Source organism: Planococcus citri, chromosome 5 (genome assembly GCF_950023065.1).
Source record: "Planococcus citri chromosome 5, ihPlaCitr1.1, whole genome shotgun sequence".
Taxonomy (NCBI): Eukaryota; Metazoa; Arthropoda; class Insecta; order Hemiptera; family Pseudococcidae; genus Planococcus; species Planococcus citri.
Window position 1 is genome coordinate 32,677,166 of NC_088681.1, and position 25,812 is coordinate 32,702,977.

Here is a 25,812-nt window from a genome sequence, read left to right on the forward strand (position 1 = left end):
TCGTGTCGAGAAGGTTTGCGAAGAGGGGGGGGGCATTTCTTCTGGGCCCAAGTTTTCTTTGAGAACACTAAAAGAGCCTTTAAAAACAAGCTCAAGCATGTGAGGTCCGCATTTTTTGTGCATGACTATGGTGTCGAAAGGGGTCCTCAAAACTCCTTGGCTGTTGAAGTATGACGAGGAAAGAAGTTTTTTTTAAGTTGTGGCCCCCCTCAAATCGCATATTTCGAGATTTTAGAGCATAGTTATCTGAATGATGGATTTTTTCCTTACTTGTATTTTGAACCTTGAACGAGATCCTAAAAACTCGTTGGTTGTTGAAATACGCATGACCCAGAAAGGAAAAAATAAAATTTTGGAGTTGTGGCTGCCCAATCGTACATTTCAAGATTCCAGGTGAAGCATTTTTAAGGAGGAATGGGGATATGAGAACGGCACTAATAATCTCCCAGACAGTCAGATGAGCACGAGCGACTGGACAGGTAGGTCAGTGACTACAAGAGCCCGGTAAAACGAGTCAATGACCTCAAGAGACCAGACAGGCAAACATATGACCTTGGGAAGCCACACTTACATGTCAGTGACCTTAATAAGGCAAACAGGCAGACACAAACAACCACGAAAGGCTAGGCATGTAGGTCAGCGATCTTGAGAGATAAGACTGACGGGTCAATGACTTTAAGATGCCAGACAGGCAGACAGACCGACGACATTTGGAAGCCATAATGACGGGTCAATGACCTTAATAAGGCAGACAGGCAGACATGAACAACCACGAAAAGCTAGGCATGTAGGTCAGTGACATTTAGAGGCAGGACTGATGGGTCAATGACCTCAAGAGGCCAGACAGACCGACGACCTTGGGAAGCCATAATGACGGGTCAATGACCTTTAAAGGGCAGACAGTTCGCCATGAGAGACTAGACGGGTGATTCAATGACCTGGAGAGGCCAGACATGAATATATACGACATAGGGCCAGATAGGTAGACAGATGACCTTGGAAAGCTGAACTGGTGGTTCAGTGACCTTGAGAGTCCTGACAACGAGGTTGAAAAATACTGAAAAAATGTCATGCTTTTGAACCTCAGATCTGATTCACAAAGGTTCTGTGTCACCAAATAGAAGAAATGAAGACAAAAAATTTAGTTCTATTTTCCTGAAGTATCATTCTAAGTTCACTGCAGAATTGGGCCTTCAATAAATTTTAAATAATTCAAAAAGTATTTCATGGTTTGTTCCCTTTAATCAACTTTATTTTCTACCAATACCTAAATTTTAACAAATCTTCTTCACTCTTCCCTATCTTGATGCGACATTTCCCTTCTGTTATCATTTGTGAAGATGGAAAAATACGATTATCAATCGTAGAATAAATAAGTGGAAGTAATTTTTATTGCTTTGAACAAACTTTTCTTAATACTGTACAATTTGGATTTTTTAAACAAATTCATAGGCAGGTACCAAGGTTTTACAAAAATATGAAACTAGTTTCCATTTCAGATACCTACTTGATAAAAAAATAAATTGGGTAAAATGATAAAGTATTGGAAAATATGTACCTACCTTTGAATTTTATGGCTCTTGGCTTTTTCACGATTGAGTGATCAAATTTCGTCATTTGACCTGGTTGCTGTTTACTCACCAATTTTCATCTTTCTCACCCGCTTTAACTATACAAAAATAGGAATCCAATTTTGAAAAATTGATGTAGTGTATTTTTTTATTCAAATGAACTCGAACAACAATCCACTTGACCAATTGCTTACTGCGTGATGTTTTTTCCACATCTTGAAATCCGACACATGGAGTTTTTAGCGCAAACAACGCGCAATATTTCAGGATGATATTACCAGCGTATTAGGAAAATACTTGGACAAAATAGTACGCCAGCGCCATGATAAAGGGGCGTTTTTCATAGCGTGAAAAGCTTTTAGCGATTCTTCAAAGGTGATTACTTTTCCACGTTTATCTACTCTGTTCACATTTACGTATATATCATTCGGTAAGGTGGTAAATCTACAAGAAGTGCTCGCAGTTTCATTCTCTTCATCTCGCTGCGTATCTCCCAACGTAAATACGTACTCTTGAAGTAAACTGGTTATTGATAACTTCAAACTGATTTGCACAAATTGTTCGACTATAAGTATACAAAAACACCAAGTTATTAAATGAGAAAGTCTCCGGCGCCAAAAATACTCCGTTGTTTTTCTTAAAAGAGTAAGTAAAAACTTACCAAATAAATTAAACGATTCCGTTTCAAGGTCGGCGATAAAGCCTCCCGAAGGAGTTCCTCGTTCGGGCCATTTCCCTTTGCAATCGATTTGCTGCATGTTTCGTAGAACGTGCCTTGGTACGAGTATAACGCAGGTGGGATTTACCCGGATTTTTGTCTCCGGTATTCGATACGGGTATTTGCAAATAAAAGGCGTGATTGGATCGACGGGATGATTTTCTAAAGCTTCTGGAAGACAAAAAAAAAAAAAAGATTTCCGTCGATATGAGAAACTCTTTTTTAATGAGATTTTTTAGCTTGTTACAAACCGAAGATGGTGTTGTTTACGTTAAAATTGATCGTCTTGCAGTGTATCTCTACCTGCTGGTATGTGAAATGTGTACGAAATGTAGACTAAGTGAATTTTTGGCAGGGGTGTGCTTTTGAAGGAAAAGTTTTACAGAGGTTAATCATAGAGTTTGCAGCGTTGCCAAGTTGAGCAGAGATAGCAGCAAAACAATCATGAATGCCAAAACATGGCTTAAATTGATGCAATCTCTCAAATACTCGAACTACCTCCTATTTACAGATACTCTGAGACTTTCAATTTGTCTCCATAGAATTGGTGTAAATCCTCTGCTTAAGATCCACACAGATGTATCTACTATTACGTGGATGAACAAAATCTCAGATTTTGACAGAAGCTGACGAGGAAGATTATTTTGAGTGGGAAAACTACCCAGAAAAAATTTTGAGCACTGCAGCCAAACAGAAAAGCCAGTAGTCCTTGAAGTGAGGTCATTTTGAAAAAAAATGTGATTTTTTTTGTCAATTTAAGATGGCATTGTCTGTTCAGTGCCTCGGTCTACTCCCCCCACCCCAATTGAATTTTTAATGGCAGGAAAGTGCAATGAAACTGATTAGAAATTGTTTTGTGATCTATGGAAAAAATTTAGTGTACCTACTCGTACCTATTACAATATTCATGTTCCATCAATTTTCCTCATGAACAGTGCTACTGACAAGAGGACGGAGAATGGAATTTCCACACTTCATTTTTAGAAGAGAAAGTGAAAACTTCTTTTCTTTTCCAAGAGAAAATGCAACTTTAATTTTCAAAGAAAAACTTGGAAATTTCATTTTTGAAAGTAAAATGAAAACTTCATGAAACGGAAGCTATCAAATTTTGCATTTAAAAAAATGTCTTGTGAAAACTTCTTTACGAAAGAAACAACTTCTTTCCTAAAATTACTTGTTGCGAATTAAAATTTGTTCTTGGCCTCTACTTTCAAAACTAAAATTAATTTTCATTTTTGAAGGAAACTTCTTTTTGAATTTTTTTTCAGAAAAAACTTCTCTAATAAACTTTTTTTTTGAACACGAATTCATCATTTTTTTGAAGGGAGGGAGAAGAGGGGACTTTTTTATATGAAAAAACTACATGGCATATTTTTTTTGGGGGGGGGGAGACATATTTGCTTTAGAAAAGGGAGAAGGTGTAAAACATTTTCAGGAGGCCCTCATTTTTTGGCCCTGGTCCACACACCGTGATCGTAGGGTTGGTCGGAAATAAAATGACATGAAATTCAAATCATAACCTATCCAATTATGTTACAATTTTATAGGTACCTGATTATTTTTTTCTTACCTTTGATAATTGAATGTGATGCTGTAGGTTTAATGACGTTTTGAAAATTTAAAAATGGAAATCCTTCCATGTCAAATTCTACTTTATCGTTATTTCTGATTTTTTCCTGCAATTCAACGTCTTTAGCAAGCTGACGAATGATTAAGCTGATTCTGCCACTCAGTATTTCCAAAACATTGACTGTAAACGATATCAAAAAGGCTGAAATTGAACCTGCAACAAAACAGATTTCCTTTTCACTCCTTTTCCTTTTATTTACTCGAATCTTACAAGTAGGTATATTGGCATACATACAAGATGTAGGTAGGAACCCCGAACGCGAAGAAAGACTATTTAATTACAATTACGCGAGCAAACCAGCGAATAGAAATTCATAGGGAGGTACTTCATGTATCTACTCGTACCTTAGGTGAAATTAAAAGTAGACTAATGAAGGAGATTAAGCGAAAAATGCCTAACGTGAATGAACCTTATTAGCGAACGTTATTTACTCTTCAATTTATCTTCTTCGCGCTAAAGAAAGCGAGCGACGCGTTATTTAATTTTAGATAACGAATCCGATGAAACTCGTAGAATTATTAATTTTTCAGCGTATTTACTCGCTTTTAACTTGACGAAGACGAATATGTTGGGGTATATTGGAGACGACGTATGAGGCAACAGTATAGTATCTAAAACAAGTAGGCCTGCAGGTACCTACATACTATGTTTTTGGCGAAACCGTGAGGTCTTTTATCAAAGATGTAAGTAATAAAAAATTAATTATTGAGGAGTGAGGACACTATATTACGTATATACAAAGTGATTCGACTTTGTTTTGCAATATTTCATTTGGAAAACAGAACTGGTTACTTACTCGTAATTATGAAGCAGAAGTTATGAGAAAAGACTAAATTAATTTTTCCGGAAAATTATACAGACTACAAAATTTTAACATGATACACGATGAAGAGAAATTATTCCAAAATCTGCCTATAATATTTTTAAGCGTGGAAAAATCAGTTTTTCGCTTTTTACAGAAATCTCAAAATTTAAAAAAAAAATAATTCTATGGGTTTCTCAAAAAAAAAAAAAAAAAAAAAAATATGAGTGAGTATTCGAATTTTAAAGTTGCATTTTAATGTAAATATTTGCTCATAGATAAAATGATTAAAATATTTTTGAAAATTGTACCTATAATATATTGAAATATTTTCATTTTTTATTCACGTTGATGAAAATTATTGCTTACCTTTTAATTGCTCGTAATCATCCTTGTGTGAAACCGAATCGTCAATAAACTGTTTAAATAAAGTATTAACGAGACAGTTTTCCTGACCCTCGTATCGTCCAGCCAAGCAATCATCCGCAGCCCGATTGAAAAACTCTACAATCCTTTGAACTCGTCTATCTGGTCGTTTCGATAGTTGAAAAAGTTTCAGGAAGTCTTTCACAGACTGTACAAGTTTATTTTTTTGTTGATCGCGTAAAATGTCGATAAGATCATCGCACACTTGATAAAACTGACACCTCGAGCCGGTCAGTTGACTGATATGTTTACCAAACAAGCAAACACCCAGTGTATTGACCGCGTGTCGATACGAAAAAAGGTTAAAGTTAACGGTATCTCGACGGTTGGATTTAGCTTCTAATAAAACGATCAACTCTTTGATACAATATTTAGCTAATAAAAAAGACGATTCGAGTTGTCGTCGGATACTGATCGATTTGTCATTGGCATTCAGCTCAGTTGATTGGTGCTTTATTAAAGTATTGTTTAAATTCATTACTCGAGTATCTTCGCATCCATTCGAATGGTCGGTTTGTACTTTCATTAAAGTAAATGGTTCCGAGATGTTGTAATAGCATTCTTTTAAAGCCGGATGCTCTTTTTGCTCGACAAAACGGTCGGATAATAACAATTCCATATTAGTATCTGTTTTCGATGTAGATTTGCCTGCTGCCTGTTCTCGGCGACGTGTTTCCGTGTCACTGGCTTCGTTCGTCGCTAATGACGGGTGTAATTTCGGCGAGTATGGTTTTTTCGTCGATGTTAAAGAAATAGTAGTAACGTCTTCGGTTCGCCCCAGCAATTCGTTCGCCGAATGTATCGAATATTCGATGGAATTCTTTAGCGTGTCGTCGTCGGTAAACGATTCTTCTCGATGACTCGTTCGTGTTTTTAGAACAGCGTGCGAGAGTTTTTTCAAATTTCTTTTCTTGTCAGAAATATTCAATAAATTCAAAGATAAATTTAACGTTTGCGATGTGAATGTAGAGCTTTCGAAGAAATCATCGTTGTTGATTATTTTAGAGGCTAATTCGGGGCTTTTGATTATGAGGTAAGAGCCTCCGAAACATCGTATACGAAGGTATTCCGAATCTGCTCCTTTGGTCGAGGTAAAGCCAAGTGGTAAATTGATGCTGGTTTGAGGCGACGTATATCTGCTCAATTGGACGGATACCATCTTCTTGAGTGTTTTATAATACGTTTTGCAGACGTGGTACAAAACAATGAGTAATCCGAGTACGATTGCTCCGAAATTATTACGTGCGATGAGGTCTGAACTGCTGGAATCTTGTGGTTCCATGATGATCTCTGAAATGAAAATTATACGTGAATTATTTGTCAAGAGCTGCAACTGATTTATTCAAAATAATATGGTGCAAAAATAATATACAGAAGCCCCTCCCTCAATTTACGACAAAGTTTTTCATTGCCTCAATCATCTCCAAGTTATTAATTTCGATTTTTTAATGAAAAAATTTTTCAAGCAAGGCAACTTTAGTTAAGAAAACCAAAATTTATGCATAAATAATTTTTTTCTTGATTCGTGTGTCATTTGAAAGTTACGTTGTTCAAAATTGTAATCTAATCGTGATGTTTTTCTATTTGTTTCAGGTAAAGAAAATAATCCACTGTCCCTCGATACCGATTTAAATCGTCGAGCAAAATAATCCCAATACTGTGATATTTTTGTACAGTCAGCAGCATGAAACAAATCATAAATTATTAGCGGTTTAACGATGAGGGTAAGAAAAAATTACCTAACCAACGACTTTTCATAGAGAATGAAATAGTTTTGTACAGTTTGTATAACTTTTAGTGCAAATTAAACGGAGTTTAAAGTTTTAAATTCGATTCCACTGACGAATAATATTTCTGCACTTCGGACAATTTAATAGTTTTCGTTTTAAAATTACCCTTTAATTATGTTGCGAATTTTGGCGAGAACCGAGCGTAATTTCATCAGCGAGCAGCGTGGGTAACTTTTTGTTTGAATGATATTCTCTTTTTTTCCAGTGTAGTGGGACGAGGATGCATAATGGATTTTTCGTGTTGTGTTTTGAGCATTTTTGTGCGACAAGTGTGCGTCTGAGACGAGTGATAATTCGTCGGGTATAAAGTTAGACCGAGTCTGCGGTGTCAGATATGAATGACAGTTTAAAAATATTTTTATCAAGAATGTAAATGAGTCGAGGTGACTGGAAAAATATACGAGTTGGTAATTTACGACGTATAAATCCTCATTATTTAGCGAACTGAAAACGAAGAGGAATTCAGAGAGATGATGGTTAAATATATTAGGACAGGACGTCAACATTTTGTATCGGAATTGGCGATGTGCAATTTTCTGCAAATACTCGTGAGAGTAAGGATTATCGTCGAAGTTATGCAACTGAGTTTTTGTATTAATTTTTGTGAGATAGCCCAATCACCAGTTGCCAAAGTTATAGGTGCTGAAGTTTATTTTTGGTCCTTCCAAAGCGATGGAGGAAGGGCATTCCAGGGTAAAGTAGGTGAAATGCTCCTGTCCTCGGATTTTTGAAAATTTGAAACATTGTTTGGTACCTGAAGAAAAAATCTCGGAGTCAAAAAAAATTTCCCCACCCCACTTCCCTTGCCCACAGTGACGAAAAAAAGTTTTTTTTGGGGGGGGGTGGACATACTTCAACGAGTTTTGAATGAAAAATTTTGAATTCACCCAAAATACATGGAGGAAACATGAGTCTAGCAACGTAGATTTTTTCAAAAATTTTTGGCCCCCTCAGGGGAGAAATGTTGACATAAGAAAATTTAAACCGCCGTATTTCAAATTTTTCCTGCCGGTGAGCCATCTTTAAAACGCAAAAAAAACCTCAAAATTGTGTTTTTTGTGTCACGACGCGACGACGCCAAAAAAAACAATGCTGCAGTAATATAACTCTGCAATTTTGCATTCGAGCCTTCAAAAACAATAGAAAACCAATCAACTTCTTGAAAATCCAATTTTGGGGCCATAGGCACTCCCTTTCCAAATTTTGAGGCGAAATAAAATTGACAAAGTGTATCGTTATCATAAATGAATCGAACTCGCTGAATACGAATATGAATTTGGATTTGCAGTTAGACCCTCTAGGGCCATATTGTGGGAGGCAGTCCCCAAAAATTGGATTTTTTGCGCTACTGAGCAATTGAAAAATTGCAAATCGTTTATTTTTGGGTCAATTGGTGTTTTGAATTTTTTTCCCCGCAAATGTTCCGCATTAATCACTACAAAATTAAATATGTATTGAAAGATATCATTCTCAAAACTTAGAACGTAGTGATGCCAATATTTTGGATTTCAAAAAATCGAGAAAAATCGTCAAAAATTTAGGAAATTTTTTGAATTTGTCGAAGTTGGCAATAATGGCTAAAAAAATTGGCACCACGTGTGTTCCAAAATATTTCTTCAGTTCTAGGAATAATATCTTTTAATGCATATATTTGGCATCATAAATTCGAAATATTTGGAAAGAATCCCAATGAATACGAATATGAAAGTAATATTTTTACAGTTGAACCCTTGAAGGCCACATTCAAAGGGTTGGGTTCCCCAAAAATGGAATTTTTTGTGAAACATGCTTCATCATAGAGATATCTGTGACATGCAACTTCCTAACCATGGCGTGAATACTGCTATAATAATTAAGCATTTTTCTCGAAAAATCAATTTTTGGACAACTCCTTCTCCCAATGTGACCCTTAGAAGGGTCCAACTACAAATTTAACTTCATATTCGTGTTCAGAGAGTTCGATTCATATGATAACGATACCCATATTGTCAATCTTCTTTAGCTCCAAAATTGGGGGAGGGAGTCCGTGTAGTCCCAAAAATTGTGGTTTCATAAAGTTGATTGGTTTTCTATTGTTTTTGGAGGCTCACATGCTAAATCGCAAAGTTATATTACTATCAGTATTTTTTTTTTTGGTGGTGTCGTGACACTAAAAACACAATTTTGAGGTTTTTTTTTTGAGTTTTTGAAGATGGCCTACCTATAGGAAAAAATTTTAAAAAATACCAATGCTAGATTCATGTTTCCTTCATACATATTTATTTTGGGTAAATTCAAAATTTTTCATTCAAAACTCGTTGAAGTATGATTTTTCCCCCGAAATAAAAAAAAAGTTTTTTCGCCATTATTGACAGGGGGTGAGGTGGGGAAAATTTTTTGGCTCCAACATTTTTTTTTAAATGTACCCAACAATGTTTCATCAAAATTTCAAAAATCCGAGCACAGGGGCATTTCACCTAAGTATTTTACCCAGGAATACCTTTTGAGAATTGGCTGAAAGCTCAAAAATATCAAATCGAGAAAATCTTACGACATTTTTTTTCGCAATGCATTCTAATGTTGTCCTTTATTCTAGAAGAACGATCTATTCAAGTAGTTATGCAATCTTGAAGACTAACGCCAAACATCCTATAACTTTATTCCTTCAATTTTAAAGGTTGACAAACCAATTTTCATGTGTGTACTGTGGGTTGCTGAATTACCAGGTAAAATGTTTCATACTCGTCCTAGAACACCCAATCAGCTGTTGAGATGCATTAATATGATATAGATTAAATTTTATTTCAATTTTCGGGATGTGGAAAAAATAATTATACGAATTTTCCTCATTTTAGTCAATCTAAATCTCAGGAAAAATCGCTCGCTCTCAAGTTGAAAATTTCCTCCAACATTAGTACAGAAAAGACGCAGGCGTTTGAAGAAAAGCGAGAAGCGTACACTTTAGTCGAATACCTACGTGAAATAATAAAATAAGTAAAAATAGTCGAATATTGTGGTATACCTTTTATAAGGCCCGATTCGTCGTCCTGGCAACTGGCTTTTAATATAAAAGACGCAAGACGCTTGATTAATTTTCAAGCTCATTTGCTAAGCTAAAAGAAGCCTCGAATGCAAACTAATAATAAAAGCTAATTTAGACTCGAGTATTCCATTTCTCACTATAACCGAATGTTATTAAAAGAAAAAAAAACCTCGATCAAATGGCGAAGTTTCTACAACTCGAGTATATTAATGAAAATTTATACGGTTTTTAGTCCAGCGTATCGAATACTACGAGTACTATACGTGTCCCACTCATAGTGGTCTACACGGTACCGGTCATCTTGTTATGGAAGAGCTCTCTGATACTAATTCGAACTCGATAAGGTTTTGGGCTAGGTTTCCCTCTAGATGTACAATGTATAGAGTATATTTTGGTAAAAGTTCCGGAGTAAAATGAATCTTAATTATAAACTGTGTTATTTGACAAGCGTAAATTTCTATATGGAGCGGGAGGCGAGGCGAAGGCAGGGGAGTCTTTAGGACGGTCATTATTTTGAATTAGAAGTTCGTTTTTGAGTTGACGTTTTCGTTTGGATAAAGTTTATTTAATTTTCTGTGTCATTGAAGAAATATACGAAGGAAATGTTATTAGGTAGTGCATTTTCTATACGTACAAATGAAACTTACTCAGCCTATAAACTCGACGCTCGGTCGCATAAGTAAGTATACTATACTCGTATACTAAACGAAACGAATAAGTTATAATTTAATTTCTTATACGTTACGTATGCGTATAATTAATTTATCAAACTGAATTTCAAAGCTGGCAAATATTAATTTGTATATATTTGCGACAGGCTCATTACATATACATGTATGAAAGTTTTTCGCCTTGATGGCTTATCAAAATTTGTAGGTACGTGGATGACATTGCGAAAATGAGCCTCGTTTTGCCAACGTGCTGGTAATAACACGTTGTGGTATCGTTACAATGCAAATTTCAGCACATTTTTACGATTATTGAACTTGTAATCGGATGAACGCTTTACGAGGTACTTTCTTTTCTTATATGTATATTTAAGACGATATGTACTTTTATATACAGGGTGTCCCTTCAAACGTTTCGGGTGTTTAGAATTTTGAGTCCTCTTGGAAAGAAAAGTCGACAATTTTATATGAATTGGATGTCTATGCAGATGCAGGATTTCTTGAGAGTGGGTGACCAAAATTAAATTTAAATATGATGGAGTTTTTCTCTTCCCAGAAAAACATTTAGGTAATGAATAGAATTGATTTTTTCGAACAAAGAGGGGGGGGGGGCTGAAAAAATTCGCGAATCCAATCCAATAAAAATTCTAAAAAATTTTTCTTTCAAGTTTTTTTCCAAATGGAGAAGAAGGTTTCATCAACTCATAGAACTTAGAATTTTCAATAGTCTTCTCATGTTTTCTGATAAAATTGAAAATCAAGTATTTTATTTGGCATTCCTGATCCCATTCAAATTCAAAGTTAGGTGGCCGGTGGGTGTTTTGCAGGACACCCTGTATACGTGAACATATTCAATGACATACGCGATAAACAAGGTACGTCTACGTACTCACGAGTACGACGCGATGGCAAAACTAAAACACCATAAAACGTTGTAAACTTTTACCAAAAAAACTTGCAAAAATGACGCTTAAAATATTATCCGTTGTTGGTTTCGTAATAAAGTGCCTGTAATCCGACATAATTTTTCAAACTATTCTCATCCGCAGCCTGAGGACTATTATGGTTTCCGTTAACCAACAAATACCTATTTACTTTCGTCATGTGGCTTTTTCTCTTATTTTTCCCTCGTTCTCCCACGTAGTACCAAACGTATTTGTGTTTTTCCCTTGTTTTTTTTTTTTTTTTTTTCATTACCCACTCAACGCGGGAAAAAAAAGGCAGCTTTTCAACCTCTCGACGTAGAAGTGTACCTGTTACCGGATAATCTTGCGTTATAAGCCGAATAGAAAGGCTGATTTCACGGTTTATGGTTTTATATACGTAGTATTCTGTATAGTCTGTGTATAAGGCCGAGTATCTTTTAAGGTTTATTTTGCTGGATTTGGAAAATTTCGCGGTTCTTTATGCAATTGCTGCATGCTTTATCGAAGATATTTTCTATCTATGTAGACAATAATAGGTTGCGTGATTTGGTAAATTGCCCTATAGACCGACGTATTAAACAAGTAATTGGATAATTCTCACCATTTATAGGATACGTGTAGCGAGTACCTATCTAGTGTTTTAAAATGTAAGCTTATATGTACACTGGATATTAACGATGCTGACTGACTCTTTGTATAAATATGAACAAGTCCGACGATAATTAGCGGTGTTTAAATTACCCAGTGTTTTAGTGTCGGTTATTTGCGAGTACCTAACTATATGCGCAGTCGTCATTATAATTTTTTTTGTACTGATGAAATACTCGCGATAATATGTAGAATATGTATTATAGATTTGACGCTAACAATGCTTCTTGTGTGAAGAGAAATATGAGAATTACGTAATAAAATTTTCAAATATGGTCGTGAGATGTTAATTAAATTTATGCTTTTGAGATGAGAATGATAAAATGCGTCTAGGTATATTTTATTCGATACGTTTAAGAACCTCTTCATTCGTCTGGGATCGAATTTCTCATTGGTAGATATAAATTATATCGAGATTTTATTGCCGAAAATGTCACCTATTTACGTATATTTATATTGGTGCACATTATCATACGAATTCGTATAAAATCTTGACAGTTTAAAAAGACCGGATCAAGCGAGAGTGAAGAAGCAGCTCGTAACCTCCTTTCCAGCCCCCATTCTTTTCATGAAAACTAACAAAATGTATTTTTTTAAATTGAAAGAATTCAATTCTGAATAAAAACTTCCCAGAAATTGAGTTAGAATTTTTTTGAAAAAATTGAGTTTTTGAATTTTTTAGAAAAAAATTGAGAAAAAACGTCAAATCGAACGTTAAATAGAAAAGGCAGAACTTTCTTTTATGGGTAATTCTCAGAAAAAGGTAAAATTCGTGTACATGGCAAATTTCTCAACGGTTTTAGCGTGAATTTTTTTTTTTTTTTTTGGTCCATTCAAGAATGACCCCGCACACATTTCACACATGGTATTGAGGTTTTTAGACCCTCCTTTCATTGGTGTACATTTGATTTTATACCCCAAATGTCCTTCGACTTGGCTGTCACACATCATGTTTTTGAAAATGAATGTTATAAAGTGTCATGAACTTCATTTTTTTTTGGAAAAATTGACACATTCTCATTATCATAGAACATGAAGGTCTCTTATTGTGCAAATTGCAATTGCAATAAGTCTATAGGAAGCTCACAATTCACATTTGAAAACTGTCACACACTTTCTGCGCAAATTTTCGAGCAATTTTCAATTATTTTTGGTAGCTTCCCAATCCAACATTTTTTTCTGGTGAGTGGCTGCACTGGTTCACTGTACTCATAGAAATGTTACCCCGCACCGTTCTTTTTAAAAACTACATTACAGCTCGTTCTGATCGTACTTATCTGTGAAGTTTTGATATTTCGCAAAATCTGTGTCCTTCGGCTTGGTGTTTTCATTTACGCCAATGAACCCGCCAAAACCAATAATTGAGCACGGGAAGTTATTCTACATGATAAGTACACATTTATTACGTGTTAAAAATCGAATAATGTCCAGTAGGTAAGGCTAGAAACGAAAAAACGTTGAGATTGTCCTTCGGCTTGTCCAGCGCCCATTTGTCCTTCGACTTGGCCAAATTTCAGACAGCTGTACTTTTATCGCGCTAGTCGACATATTACACGATAAAACAAGCAAAATTTGACATTTTCTCCCTCCCCACACCTCACCTGTACCCCTACCATAAAAATAAGTCCAGATTCGAACTCTGCGGCCTGAAAAACATAAATCGACATATTACACGATAATATAAGCAAAATTTGACATTTTCCCCCTCCCCACGCCTCACCCTCCACCTCTACAAAAAAAATAACTCCAGATTCGAATTCTACGACCTTGAAAACATGTCAATCGACATATTACACATCGATGAGGGTCGAATTCTAATTATCGCCGTTTTAGGGGGGCCGGGGTCCACAGTGGGGGGGGGATTGAATTGAGGCCAGCACTAGAAAAGGGATCTGGGACACATATACAAATGATTCCCACTTGAAATTTTCCAAAAAAATGATTTTCGTTTTTCAAAATTATGCATATCAAAATCGACCCTTTTTCTGAGAATTACCCTTATACAATTTTCATGGATTTCTCCCCTGAAGTAATTTTTCCGTAGTAGGATTATGAATTTTGAAAAAAAAAATGGAATTACTTTCTGAAACATGACAAAGAATATAGCATATATTCTACATGTTTTGAATAAAAATTACGAATAGAGGTGAAATTTACCCACAAGGAAACCTTTACGATTCGTCAACTCCGATTGAGCTAAAATTGGGCTCATCCGAAGTCTGCAAGAGCATGTCATTATGACCTTGAGACTACATTTTCAGCTGATGAAGTTGATTTTTCAATTCTTAGCGAATTTTTGAAATTGGCGAAAATTGTCTTATCGATGATGGAGGGGGGAGGGGGAGGGCAACTTCACAATGTAGAAGAAGTTTCGAAAAATTGGTTACAAAAATAGAGATTCTGTTTTTTTTTTACATTCGAGATTTTTCAACTTACTTTACTTACTAAAAAATACACTTTTCAACTCGTCATTTTGGATTTGTAATTCACTTGTCCTAATAAAATTTTGAATGTCGAACTTATAACAGGATTACATTTTCAGCTGCCGAAGTGGGTCGGTTCGAAAATAAAGACAATCTATTTAGGGGAGGGGGTCGACTTGAGAATCCAGAAAGAGTCTCCGATTTATATCTCTATGTCTAATATAATAAATATTTATGTATATCAATATCTACTTTTGTAACGTTATGGCACCATTTAGTTGAACGTCGTTGTGGCACCAGGTAGCAAGTGAAGAAAACTTAGTCATTTACGCGAGCGTTTTTCTGGCAACGGTTTATTCATTAATAAAAACTAACTGGTGCCTCTATATTATATGAGTATAGAGTGATGATTAAGGGTATAAGCAACAGCGCCATCTAATCGAAACATTTTACAACGAATTTTTACAAAAAAATACATCGAAAACCAATGAGACCTGAAAATGGTGCCACAAGTACATCAATTATGAGTACGAGTATTTACTCTTTTTTCAAAAAATGAATGTAGGTACGAGTTAACGATTTGAAATAAAGGCTCTTTTTCGAGTAAAATATTTCAAAATACTATCCAAAGCTTATTATAACCACCAACTTTTGACTCTAAGAAAATTTACGAGAAAATTTTTCTAAAGTAAAAGTGCGATTTTCTCAAAGTGATCGCAGTTAACGAAAATTTGCTCCCAGTGCTATTTTGAGCTGATTTGTTGCTTCCTTTATTTTATTTATTTTTGGTATTTTCAATTTCCTGTCCCCTTTCCCCAAATGAAAAATGTAATTTGAGCTGTAAAATTTAAAAAAAAATCTGAATGAAATTTAATTGATTGTTTCAAAAAGAGCATTTCCGAATAATATTATGAAATAATCCCTCTCTCCCCTCTCATTTGATCAAAACTAACTCAAATTGCTGAATTTGAAGTGAAATCGCCCCCCTCCTCTCTCCTCCCAACTCCAGTAACAGGGTTTTAATTGCTTGGAATTCAATATCTTTCATCTTTGGAAAGAGTAATTCTGATATTTTTATTGCGAGCTGTAGGAAATTTTTTCAATTTTTCGGAAGTTTAATTAAAATAAGCACACAAAAAAATTGGGAAGTATTTTTCAGAGGATTCTTCATTTCTACATTTTGAAAAATTTCCAAAAAGTATGGTAAAATCCTTGACTGAATTCGTGTTTTTTGAAATTTTGGCGTACGTTTATCGTTTATGTAGGTATCTAAAACATATTATTTTCGAGGTCCTATAAGCAATGCAGCATGATCAGAAAACCCAAAATAATTGTTAGAAAAACTCATTTATGTTGTTTATTTTTTAGGTTTGAGAGCAATAAAATTTTAATTATGGGAGCAATCGAGCATTGCTTCCAAAGACCTTCAAATCATTAATGGCACCGAAAGAGGTGTTCCAATCAATAGAAAATGTTTCGAACCGGGCAAAGTTGAATCGAATAAGAGCATGCAAACATGCACCATCAGTCAAAATTTCAGCTGCTAAAGTGCATTTTTCGTTTTTTGATGAATTTTAAAAAATCCAAGGGCCAAAAATGCAGAAAAAATTGAAATTTCATCAAATTCACCTAGAAAGCTGAAATTTGGTTTGTACTTCATTTTTGACGCCCCCCCCCCAACCCTCTCCAAATCGATTGACCGTTTCGGATCGATTTAGGGAGTTCTGGAGTCACCAGCAATTTTTTGAAGGTTGAAATTTCCTCAAAATTGTATTTTTTAATGAAGTTGGGAAAGCTAAAATTTACATGCATTATATGTACATTATGTAGGTACTAGGTACTCCAATTTCAACATGTTGAGTCCCAGAGCCTTCAGGCATATTTTGGTAATTTTAGATTCGCAAAAAGTACCATAAAAACTGTCTTTAAATTCATTTTGGGAAGTACGAACGTGAGTGGTGCTTATTAGTGATTTTTCCAAAACCGGCTTCTGGTCATTTTTAGATTTTTGGTAAAGTTTTGAAAATTTGATAAATAAAAAAAAAATGTAGTATTGTAGTTACATTTTAAAATTTTATTTTATTTTTTCAAACAAATGGAACAATGTTGATTAGCACTGGAAATTTTTTTCGTATATCCACCTTTATGTATAATTGTATAGCGGTCATAATTTATGAAAATTTAGAAATCATTGGGTTACCTCTCCCCTCAAAGGCATACATAGAAAATACTGAATTTTGAGACCTCAGAACCTCTTGCTTTCTCCTTCACCTTACGTCGTTAGTCGAGTTGCAACTTATTTCGAAATTCAATTGAGGTTTGCAAAAAATCTTATACTTACATAAAAAGAGATGAAAAAAGTCAAAAATGAACCTTCACGCCATTTTGAAATCATTTCACCAAGTTTTGTTTTCAGCCAGACTACGCCGAATTTTGAAAAAGTTTGAAAATCAATCCTCTCGAGAACCCTCCTTTACATTGAAAAAGGTGATCGACCTCTGATAATAGTCTTATTTCTCCAAGTGTATACGAAATTCGTATGAAAAAATTGAATTCCAGCGAATTTTAAGTACACGAGTGCGAGTCGTGTTTGATAATCAGCTTAAAGATACGAGTTTATTTTTTACACAAGTTCGCCTTTTAACAAGAGGAGGCGGTGGCGTTGCGACGACCAAGGTGGTGGCGGGTTCGTCGCATCGTCAGTCGTTGGTGTTTGTGTAAATGAAAAAGCACATTGCTGCCTTTGCAGGGCCGCGTATACTCGTTCGTATATAACTACTATATACGCGACCAAATCGATATGAAGAATTTTTATGTTGCTAAGGAAACACAGCCGAAAAAGATAAATTGTCCGGGTAATTATTTCGTGATTTCAACGCTAACGTTTGCTAATCTCTGCCGCCCGGTTATAACAAAACGACGACGACGACGACGGTGTCGCCTCCGCCGCATTTTGCTTCCTTCCCTGAAGCGTACAAAACCCTGTATACAGTGTATTGTATACTTATACATAGTATACCTAGACCTATACGTAACGTACAGTATGCTATACATACCCGCTAATTATTTCAAGTGTATGTTGTATACCTATCCTACGCTGCCGTAGCGCGATACTTCGCTCGACTTGAGCTCTTTTTTCCACTCTTTCTGCTAACAACTCTTTTTTCGTGTGAGCTGAATTCAATTCCGTCGTTTTACGAGTACATATATCGAACGAATATTTGAATTAAACAGCGAGAAAATGTTTTCGCAGAGTACCCATGTAAATTCTTTCCTTTTTAAATGCAAACTTGTAGGTGGGTACTTTAATAGTACCATGGTACGAATATGCGATTAACTCGACTCGACGCAGCAGCTTAGAAAGGGAAAAAAGTACGCGAGCAGTGCTCGCTTTTACAAATCGTCAGCAAATTACTTCGCCCGGTGTAATTGAGCGAGACCCGCGTACCTGCGATTCCCACAACGCTCATAATGTTCCGCAAAAATCGACTCGGTTTTCGGTTCGCGAATATTCGCGACACCGCCACGCCGGCGACAATGATGAATAACTTTGAATTCTACATTATAGCTCGTTCAACGATACCTAGCGTCGTGATTGACAGCTCCCCTCTGCTCGTCTCTGTTGCACACCGGCTGCGTCTACACCTTTACTGGCTTTTTCTACGTCCGCGGAAATGCGTATCGTAATCATTTTTAATTACATTAATCGTTTTAAACGCGAGTAAAATTAATCATCTAAAATACGCGGATGGAACGACCCAACCTACGCAAGTTGCCGGCGAAAGAAAAAAATACATCATCACGTAGTACATTTTTGACATCGCCGACACCCCAGCCAGGGTCGAAGAAAAAATATTATATAAAAATTTAGTAAATTTTCGAAAGATTTCCGATAACCGAGTACACATTTATCAAGCGAAAGCTTTTTAGTCTGCTAAACCAACAGTGAAAAGTTACTGGTACGTGCCAAATTTATTCTAACCGTGAACTTTTCCAAGCTACGAATTGTCAATTAAATTTTATATCGTTGGGGATTTTCCATCGACAAATTTTTCCAGGCTTGAATAGTCTTGTCGACGAACGACGACGACGACGACGGTGCTGAGAACGAATTTGAAATGCTGGTTTGGGCTCGCTCATTGAATAGAAATTGTTCGCTCTTCGTCGTTGGATTTCATTGGCTGCGTTACTGGATAGGAATTTGCGGCTGTTTGAATTTTTTCTCTCGGTTGCGTGTATTTTTTACGTAGAGTTTCAAAAATAAATTGATCGATGCTCGGGTGAAACGTTTGCCACAAATTACGCGAGGTTGAACTCGCTGGAATTTTCCAGTTTAGTTGCCAAGAGCGTGGAATTTTTGAAATCAGAGAACCTGCGGTGGTGGTCGAATTTGTAAGTTTTATTTTTCAACTCGGATTTTCGAATAGAGAACACGAAGTACCTCTTCAAAATGAAATTTACAGAGGTCTTGCTTGATTCGTTTAGTTTTGTACCAATCGAAAATTGAAACCTGTGCTTTTTTTTACCATATTGAAATATGACACAAAGATTTTGAACTTTTGCACTGCGGTTTCAGTCTCATTAGAGACTCTAAAATGAGTAAAAATGGTTAAATATTCCTTCATCTACGCTCGTTGTTGAAATGGCGCAGAAAGCCACGTTTTGAAAAAATGTATGTCAATTAAAAAATTATTGTAGATTTCAAAAATTTCCAAGTTTTGTTTATGTTATGATTGATATTAAAGTAATTGCGTTTTTGATTTTAAATATTTTGCCAAAAATCGAAAAATTAAAAAATGCAGACTACAAAAATTCAGATTTTTTTGTGGGGGGGGGGGCTTCTTTAAGCATTAAGTTGCAATTCTCCAAAACAATTTCGAACCACATCGATCAAAAAAAAAAATAATTTATCATGGCACTTCCTTAAAACAACACACATTGAAAGCGAAAGTCACATTCGTGATTACACATCCGTTCGAATAAATGTACAAGTCATTCGATCGAGTGTCCACTGCGCCATTTCATCATCTCGCCAACCCGAGATAACTGACACACTCGTATTTCTATTATGCCTACACACAGGGAAATAATTCTGCTGACCTAAGACATCAAGGTGTGTCTGGTCCTGGGTGCCATAAATCATTGCTGAACCATCCGTTCGCTCGTTAATCGAATTTTAATCAAATAAAATTTTACACCTCACATATATCTAATTATGGCGTATTTAATTCGAGGTGAAATTAAGTACCTAATAAAGATGTACACGTAGGCGATGACTTTGCACAAATCACGTATAAAATAATTGTAAGTAAGTGTGCACAGTACAGTACAGATTCCAGTTGAACGCGTAGCTATACGCTATTATAATAGCTGCAGACTATGCTAAAGGGTGAAATACTCGGTGCATGTCTTCCGTATATAGTTACTCGTAGATAGTAAAGCTGGTGTATAAAATGTTAATAAACCGTGAATGTAATTAGCGAAAATCTGATTTAGCCGCTTATTCCTACAGATGTTTAGCAAACAAAACGTGTACCATACCCGTACCGCGTACTCAAGTACGAAACTCTCATTTCATTACTTAATGGATTAGTATAAGTTCATTAATATTTCCAAACAAGTGTATCACGTCGAGTGATTTTCCAACTTTTTTTCCGGCTCCCTTTTAAATAAATTTTTTATTTGTATAAATTCCGACTTCGGAGTGGATTAAAAAAAGAAAATGTGAGAAAGGGTAGGTTTAATGTAGCGAAAGTACATACCTATGTACATTGTAAAGTGTAAACAGATACTTACTTGGTGACATCATACTTTATTCTATCAATGATCCCTCTAAAAATAAGCATAGAGTTTTTAGGCCATCTAGTGCAAAAAAATTATACCGCTGTGGTGCTTTTTTAGACGAATTTTCTTGCAGTTACAGTTTTTGGCGGGAGAATATTCTATTTGCATAGAAAAAAATGTTAAGGACTGGCAAATTTAGGATTAATATTTTGAAAAATCAATGAAGCATGCAAAATTTCATCTGTTGAACTTCATTTATACAATTTTGAATAGATTTTGGAAAATTAAAATATCAAAAATTAATTCAGATAGAAAGCTGGATTGGATTTGGGTTCATATTTATTACATACCATGTTTGACCTCCCGAGGTGACTAAAGGTATTAAGAGTGATTTTGAGGCTTTTGGGGGGGGAGGTAGGGCTCAAAAATGTAATGTAAACCGGATTCTGGCTTCCTACCATAATTTTTTGAAGTTTTAATATTCTTACGAGCTAATTCAGGTTTTTAACAATTCACCATTTGAAAAGTTTTATTTACCTATGTTTTTTTTTTCGATTTTTTGTGGCACTAATCCCAAATTTTCTCGATAATTGGCATGGGTTCTATTTTCGACATTTTCTATGAATTATCCTTCCCTTAAAAATTTGTAATCTTCACAAAGTTTTATCCAAAATTTTTCCCATTCTGATGCTTTCAACTGCCCAATTAGCTTGTCGAATTTGAGAATATTTCTTTGGTATTGCAGTGATTAAACTTCTCATATGGAGTAGGGTAAAGGATGAATCAGACATCAAAATTGGATTTTTATTGCACAAATGCACATTGTATTGTATTGTATACCTACTTCGTCTAAAAAGTTGGGAAATTTTCTGGAAGGAGAAAGTATTGCAATCTTCTACTGAATTCTCATTTTTCAGATGTGTTCAGATGTGTCAGGGTGTCTTAACGGTCATGAAAGTCATGAAAAGTCATGAATTCTGCTTAGATGATGGTTCGAAGCAATGCTATTCGGAGGTGGGGGGGGGGGTATCACGTCATTTTGCCGACTAAAAATTGTAGTTCAGTATTGCCAGATTCAGGGATTTCTAACTAGATCTAGGGATTTTCCACTTCACTGAAACAGTCTAGGGATTTCTTCGGGGATTTGCATTTTTGCAGGGAAAAATCCCTAAAAAAATTTGATTCTTGCGGGAATAAATTTAAAATAAAACATGCAAAAATTGAGGTTTTTTGGACCTGTTTTGTCAAAAAATTTTTGCTCAAGCCTGCCTTCCTTTTCATAAAATCATCACACATCAAGTTTCGAATCGAGTGCTTTTACAATTCTAGTGGTATTCAGCCGACTTTCAAATTGTGCAGGGATTTTTAGGGATTTTTAGATGCTTTTAAATGAAGTAGGGAAATCAAGTGTAACAAGTTATCGAGCTTCCAGCCCAGGAATTTCTGCTGTTTGGGGATTTTTGGGGATTTTTGGGGTGGAAAAAAAGATAATTTTTCAGAACTAGGTAATTTTGCGAAAACCTGTCTGGCAACCCTGTTGTAGTTTTGCTGACGATAATTAAAATTTGAACGTGCTGTGTCAAGAAAATTTGAAAATCTGGCGAATCTGTTCAGAAAAAATTAAAATTTGCATTTTTCATGTGCTTTGTGTATTAAGTATGAGTACAGCTGTTTCTAGAATTTTTCTGTTCAGTTCTTAAAATTCTTGAAAGCTGCATATTGAATGGCCCGAGCGAAGCGAGGACAAAAGTTTTCGAAAACGTGTGTGATTCGAAAAGTAAAACAACAACAGTTTTAATGAAAGAATTCCTTTTGAAAAAAGTAAGAATTTTGATGATAGATCGATGATTTTGTCAGAAAATTAACGATTTTGCCACCAAATTGACGATTTTTTTTTAGTTTTTCAAATTTTCTTCTATTTACTGACATTTTTCTGGTAGTTTACCATTTCGCCGACGATTCTGAACATTGGAGGGGTGTTACATCCCTCCTGCCCATACCCTCCTCAAAACCGTCCCTGATTTTGCTCGAAACACACTTAAAAGTTTTTTAAAAAGCCCATAAATTTAAAAAAAAGTAGGTACATAAATAAATAAAAAAATTTGTTCAAAAAATCAGAAAAATGAAAAAACTGAAATACCTAATTTTTGAACTTGTACAAAATGGCAACCCTGTTCGACAAGTAAGTAAACAGGCTATTATACCTATCAGGTTTTTCCGATCCAGAAGGTCAGGAAAAGTTTGTCTTTTTGCCTATGGGTCATTCTTTTCAAAAAAGTGAGGGAAAAGGTCCTTTTTGTCCGAATAGGTCCTTCTTTTTTCCGAAATCTTAAATAATCTTGTGATTTAATCAAAATCGACCGAAAAATGAAAACTCAATTTTTCAGAATATTAATTTTTTTAAACGTCAAAATAATTAATAAATAACTACAATAGCAAAAAATTAAAAATTTTGTTAATGAAAATCGATTGATTATTTTCATTGTTCGATGTATTTTCTTGATAATTTTTTTGTTTCTTTTATGAAGCCTTTTTTCATAGAAATGTTGTGAAAATTAATTGGGGGGAAGGGGGATATTAGTTCATTTTCAACTTTGAAAATGTCCCTCCGAAAGGTCCTTTTTTTTAGTTTTCAGATTTTGTTAGACACCCTGCCTATTTACTGGGTTTGAGAGACGCGACAATTCAACAAAAATGTTTTGGCATTTCAAGCTATTTAATTTTGGGGGGAGGGGGGTATTTTAATGCCGAAAAATGTGAAAAATAGGTGATGAAAAAATCGTGAAAGAAGTCATGATTTTTTTGTCTAGTAGTTTTGTTAGACACCCTGTGTGTAGAGCAAAATTTCCGAATGAACATGGGGAAAAATCACTTGAAAACACCCACTTTGTTTGGGGTTGAAAAATTCCACTCGCGTAATTTACTTATCAAATTTCCATACGGGGAAAAGAAATCTCTGAATTACCTAATATTGTACACCAGAATTGGAAATTAAGAGCGGCTTATGCTTGTAAATTCGAGTTTTGATTATAATTTTTCCTGAAATTGAAAGAAAAATGAATATCTGATTTCAATTATATGTAAGTACATAGTATGAATGGTCAAAAAATGTTCATCCATCTTGAAAGCTGTAATGATTTTTTAAAGAAGTTCAAAGTTACGAAAAGCGAATGAGAGTGATGTTTGTGCTTCGCTTACATTTGGATGATCATATGATAAGTATTATGGATCCTCGAAAGATTGCTCATTTTTTGAAACTTTGAACGGTAAAAGCTAGAAACTGAATGAAAAACCAAAACGAAGAGATACAGAATTCCAAATAATTTTGCATTACCTAATTTTTATGTACATACCCACTTAATCTGCCCTCCGATCCAACCACCTGTTGTTGTGTCTTTGATGAGTGATTAACTGTGAAAATGAATTGCAATAATTTTTTTTTCTGAAAATCAAATTTCAATTTTACTTGAATTTTTTTTTGTCAAGAGACCACCACACCAGTGTGTTTTGCTTAAATTTTTTTATTGCTTTTTCAACATTATGCAAAAAATTTTCAATTCATTTTTAAAATTTTTGAATCAGCAATGATTTTTTTGTTAGTATAGGAATTAGTAATAGTAATTTACGTATCACTTATACTTACCATTGAAGTTGGTGCCCTATACAGCTTATCAATTTCCTATGAAAAACGTCGTAACATATGTCTACCACTGAAAAGGAAACAAAACATCCGACGACGATTCCTTCACAATTACATACGTTTCGTGAATGAGTCAGTAAATGAAAGAAGTGTTGTCAGTCATCACGAAAATAATTCGCGATTATGTCTCGGTAGGCACCTAATTGCACTCGTTGAAGACGTAAACAGAGGTGTCGGCTGTCGAGCGACAAGACACCTGGAAACGGTACATTGGGAAAGGGAAGATAGGTAGTACATCGTATACTATACTTGTAAAATATGTGTAAGTGTAACCTTGATCCCCACCGCATCCTTAACCTTGTTTAATACATTGTAATATGGTGAGATTCACATGCTACCGATGTGAAAAAAATCTAGGTAATTGCGATACCAGCAAATGGAATACTTGAGATTATACGACGATCTCGCGCGATAACGTAAAAAAAAAATTAAGAGGAACCGGCGATGGCGATGTTATGGATGTGTCTTTGCAAATTTTAATGGACTTTGTGGACGCGCGTAACTCGCTCAAAATTAACGAGGTATTTTTCAATTTAAATACCGGGCGCGTTTAAAACTGAATGACAAATGGTCTGCCTCTTTAAATTGACCGTTCCGAATGAATTATGTAATGCGAAAGGTGCCACTTGGTCTACGTTGCGTTTGTTTTAGGTCACTCTCACGCACACGTCGTCCTGGTCGTTTTTTTTTTTTCGGGAAGAGTATACCTACCTATACCTTCTGCACAGTTTACCTACCTGTACAATGTATGATGATAGGTGTTGGTTTTTTTTTTCGTGTGTGCAGTGGTATACTCGTATGTGTCATTATTTTATACGTATGCACGGGAGGCAGGACGTTACTCCGAATCATGAGTATGTCACGAGGACGATATTTAATTAAAATGAATGCAAATCGTGTTAAAGAAAGCTTTGTTTTCTTTGCAAATTTTTTTATACCTCGTTTGAACTTTTTGTCCAGCCTTTGTGTACGGATATAAAAAATAAACGAGGCGATTTATAGCTCGAGGAAGAAAGAGAAGCCGGGGGAGGCGAGGAGTAATGAGGAGAGAGACATAGAGAAAAAAAAGGTATCGTTACAATTCGCCGAAAGCCAATTATCCGCTATGGATTGTTAATTCTTTTATTAAATCGGAACTGCCTGCCTTTAAGCTGTAAGCACAACACGGTTTGAATTTTCACTTTGGCCTTTGTGAATTGTCGTCGGATTTAGCGCTGTATATACGATAAAAACAGATTGCGAAAAGGACTTATTATCGTTTAACGCCGGCGTTTAATCTTTTAGAAAAAAAAAGAAGAAAAAAGCCCCCGAAAAAAGTCGATTTTCTATTGGAAATAAAAAGTGTATCAAATGCGAACATGTAATGGGATTAAAAAGTTTTTCCGTATGACTTTTTTTTCTTAGATTTTTCGCTTTTCTTTTCTTCTTGCTGCGCTTTTTCTCTTCCAAGGTTTGTTTCGCTGAACTGAGGCGATAACGCATTCGATCCGGAAGAAGTTTGGACGCCGATGGCTTAAGAGAAAAAAGTTGTTTTTTTCAATTCTCTATATTCTTATACACGCATAACGATATGATAAGATTAAATTTTTCACAAGAAAAAGAACGGAAAAGCTTTTCGAACGAGACAATTGGGAAAATACTAGGATGAGGAGGAGGAGAGCTCGGGGAGGAAGAAAATTGTCGATACAAGATTTCTTCGTTTGT

The 25,812-nt window shown here is 35.3% G+C and overlaps 2 protein-coding genes across 3 annotated transcripts in view; one reads left to right on the forward strand and one right to left on the reverse strand.

The window, feature by feature from the left end:
- Positions 1 to 25,812, forward strand: part of LOC135846591 (T-lymphocyte activation antigen CD86-like) — a 366,864-nt gene that overhangs the window by 173,505 nt on the left and 167,547 nt on the right. The gene's annotated exons all lie outside the window — the stretch shown is intronic.
- Positions 1,374 to 24,334, reverse strand: LOC135846590 (uncharacterized). Its single transcript, XM_065365777.1, has 5 exons — positions 24,052 to 24,334; positions 5,091 to 6,437; positions 3,860 to 4,072; positions 2,233 to 2,460; positions 1,374 to 2,136 (listed from the first exon to the last, which is right to left on the reverse strand). The coding sequence occupies exons 2-5, from the start codon at positions 6,427 to 6,429 to the stop codon at positions 1,835 to 1,837; spliced, it is 2,082 nt and encodes a 693-aa protein (XP_065221849.1). The 5' UTR covers positions 6,430 to 6,437; positions 24,052 to 24,334; the 3' UTR covers positions 1,374 to 1,834.

Bases quoted from the DNA above. Each gene is read 5' to 3' on its own strand.
- LOC135846590 (XM_065365777.1), bottom strand. From the start codon at position 6,429: ATGGAACCACAAGATTCCAGCAGTTCAGACCTCATCGCACGTAATAAT. The intron at 2,461-3,859 runs GTAAGAAAAAAA...TTTGTCTTCCAG, and splicing joins ATCACATTCAATTATCAAAG to AAGCTTTAGAAAATCATCCC. The intron at 2,137-2,232 runs GTAAGTTTTTAC...GTATACTTATAG, and splicing joins GGAATCGTTTAATTTATTTG to TCGAACAATTTGTGCAAATC.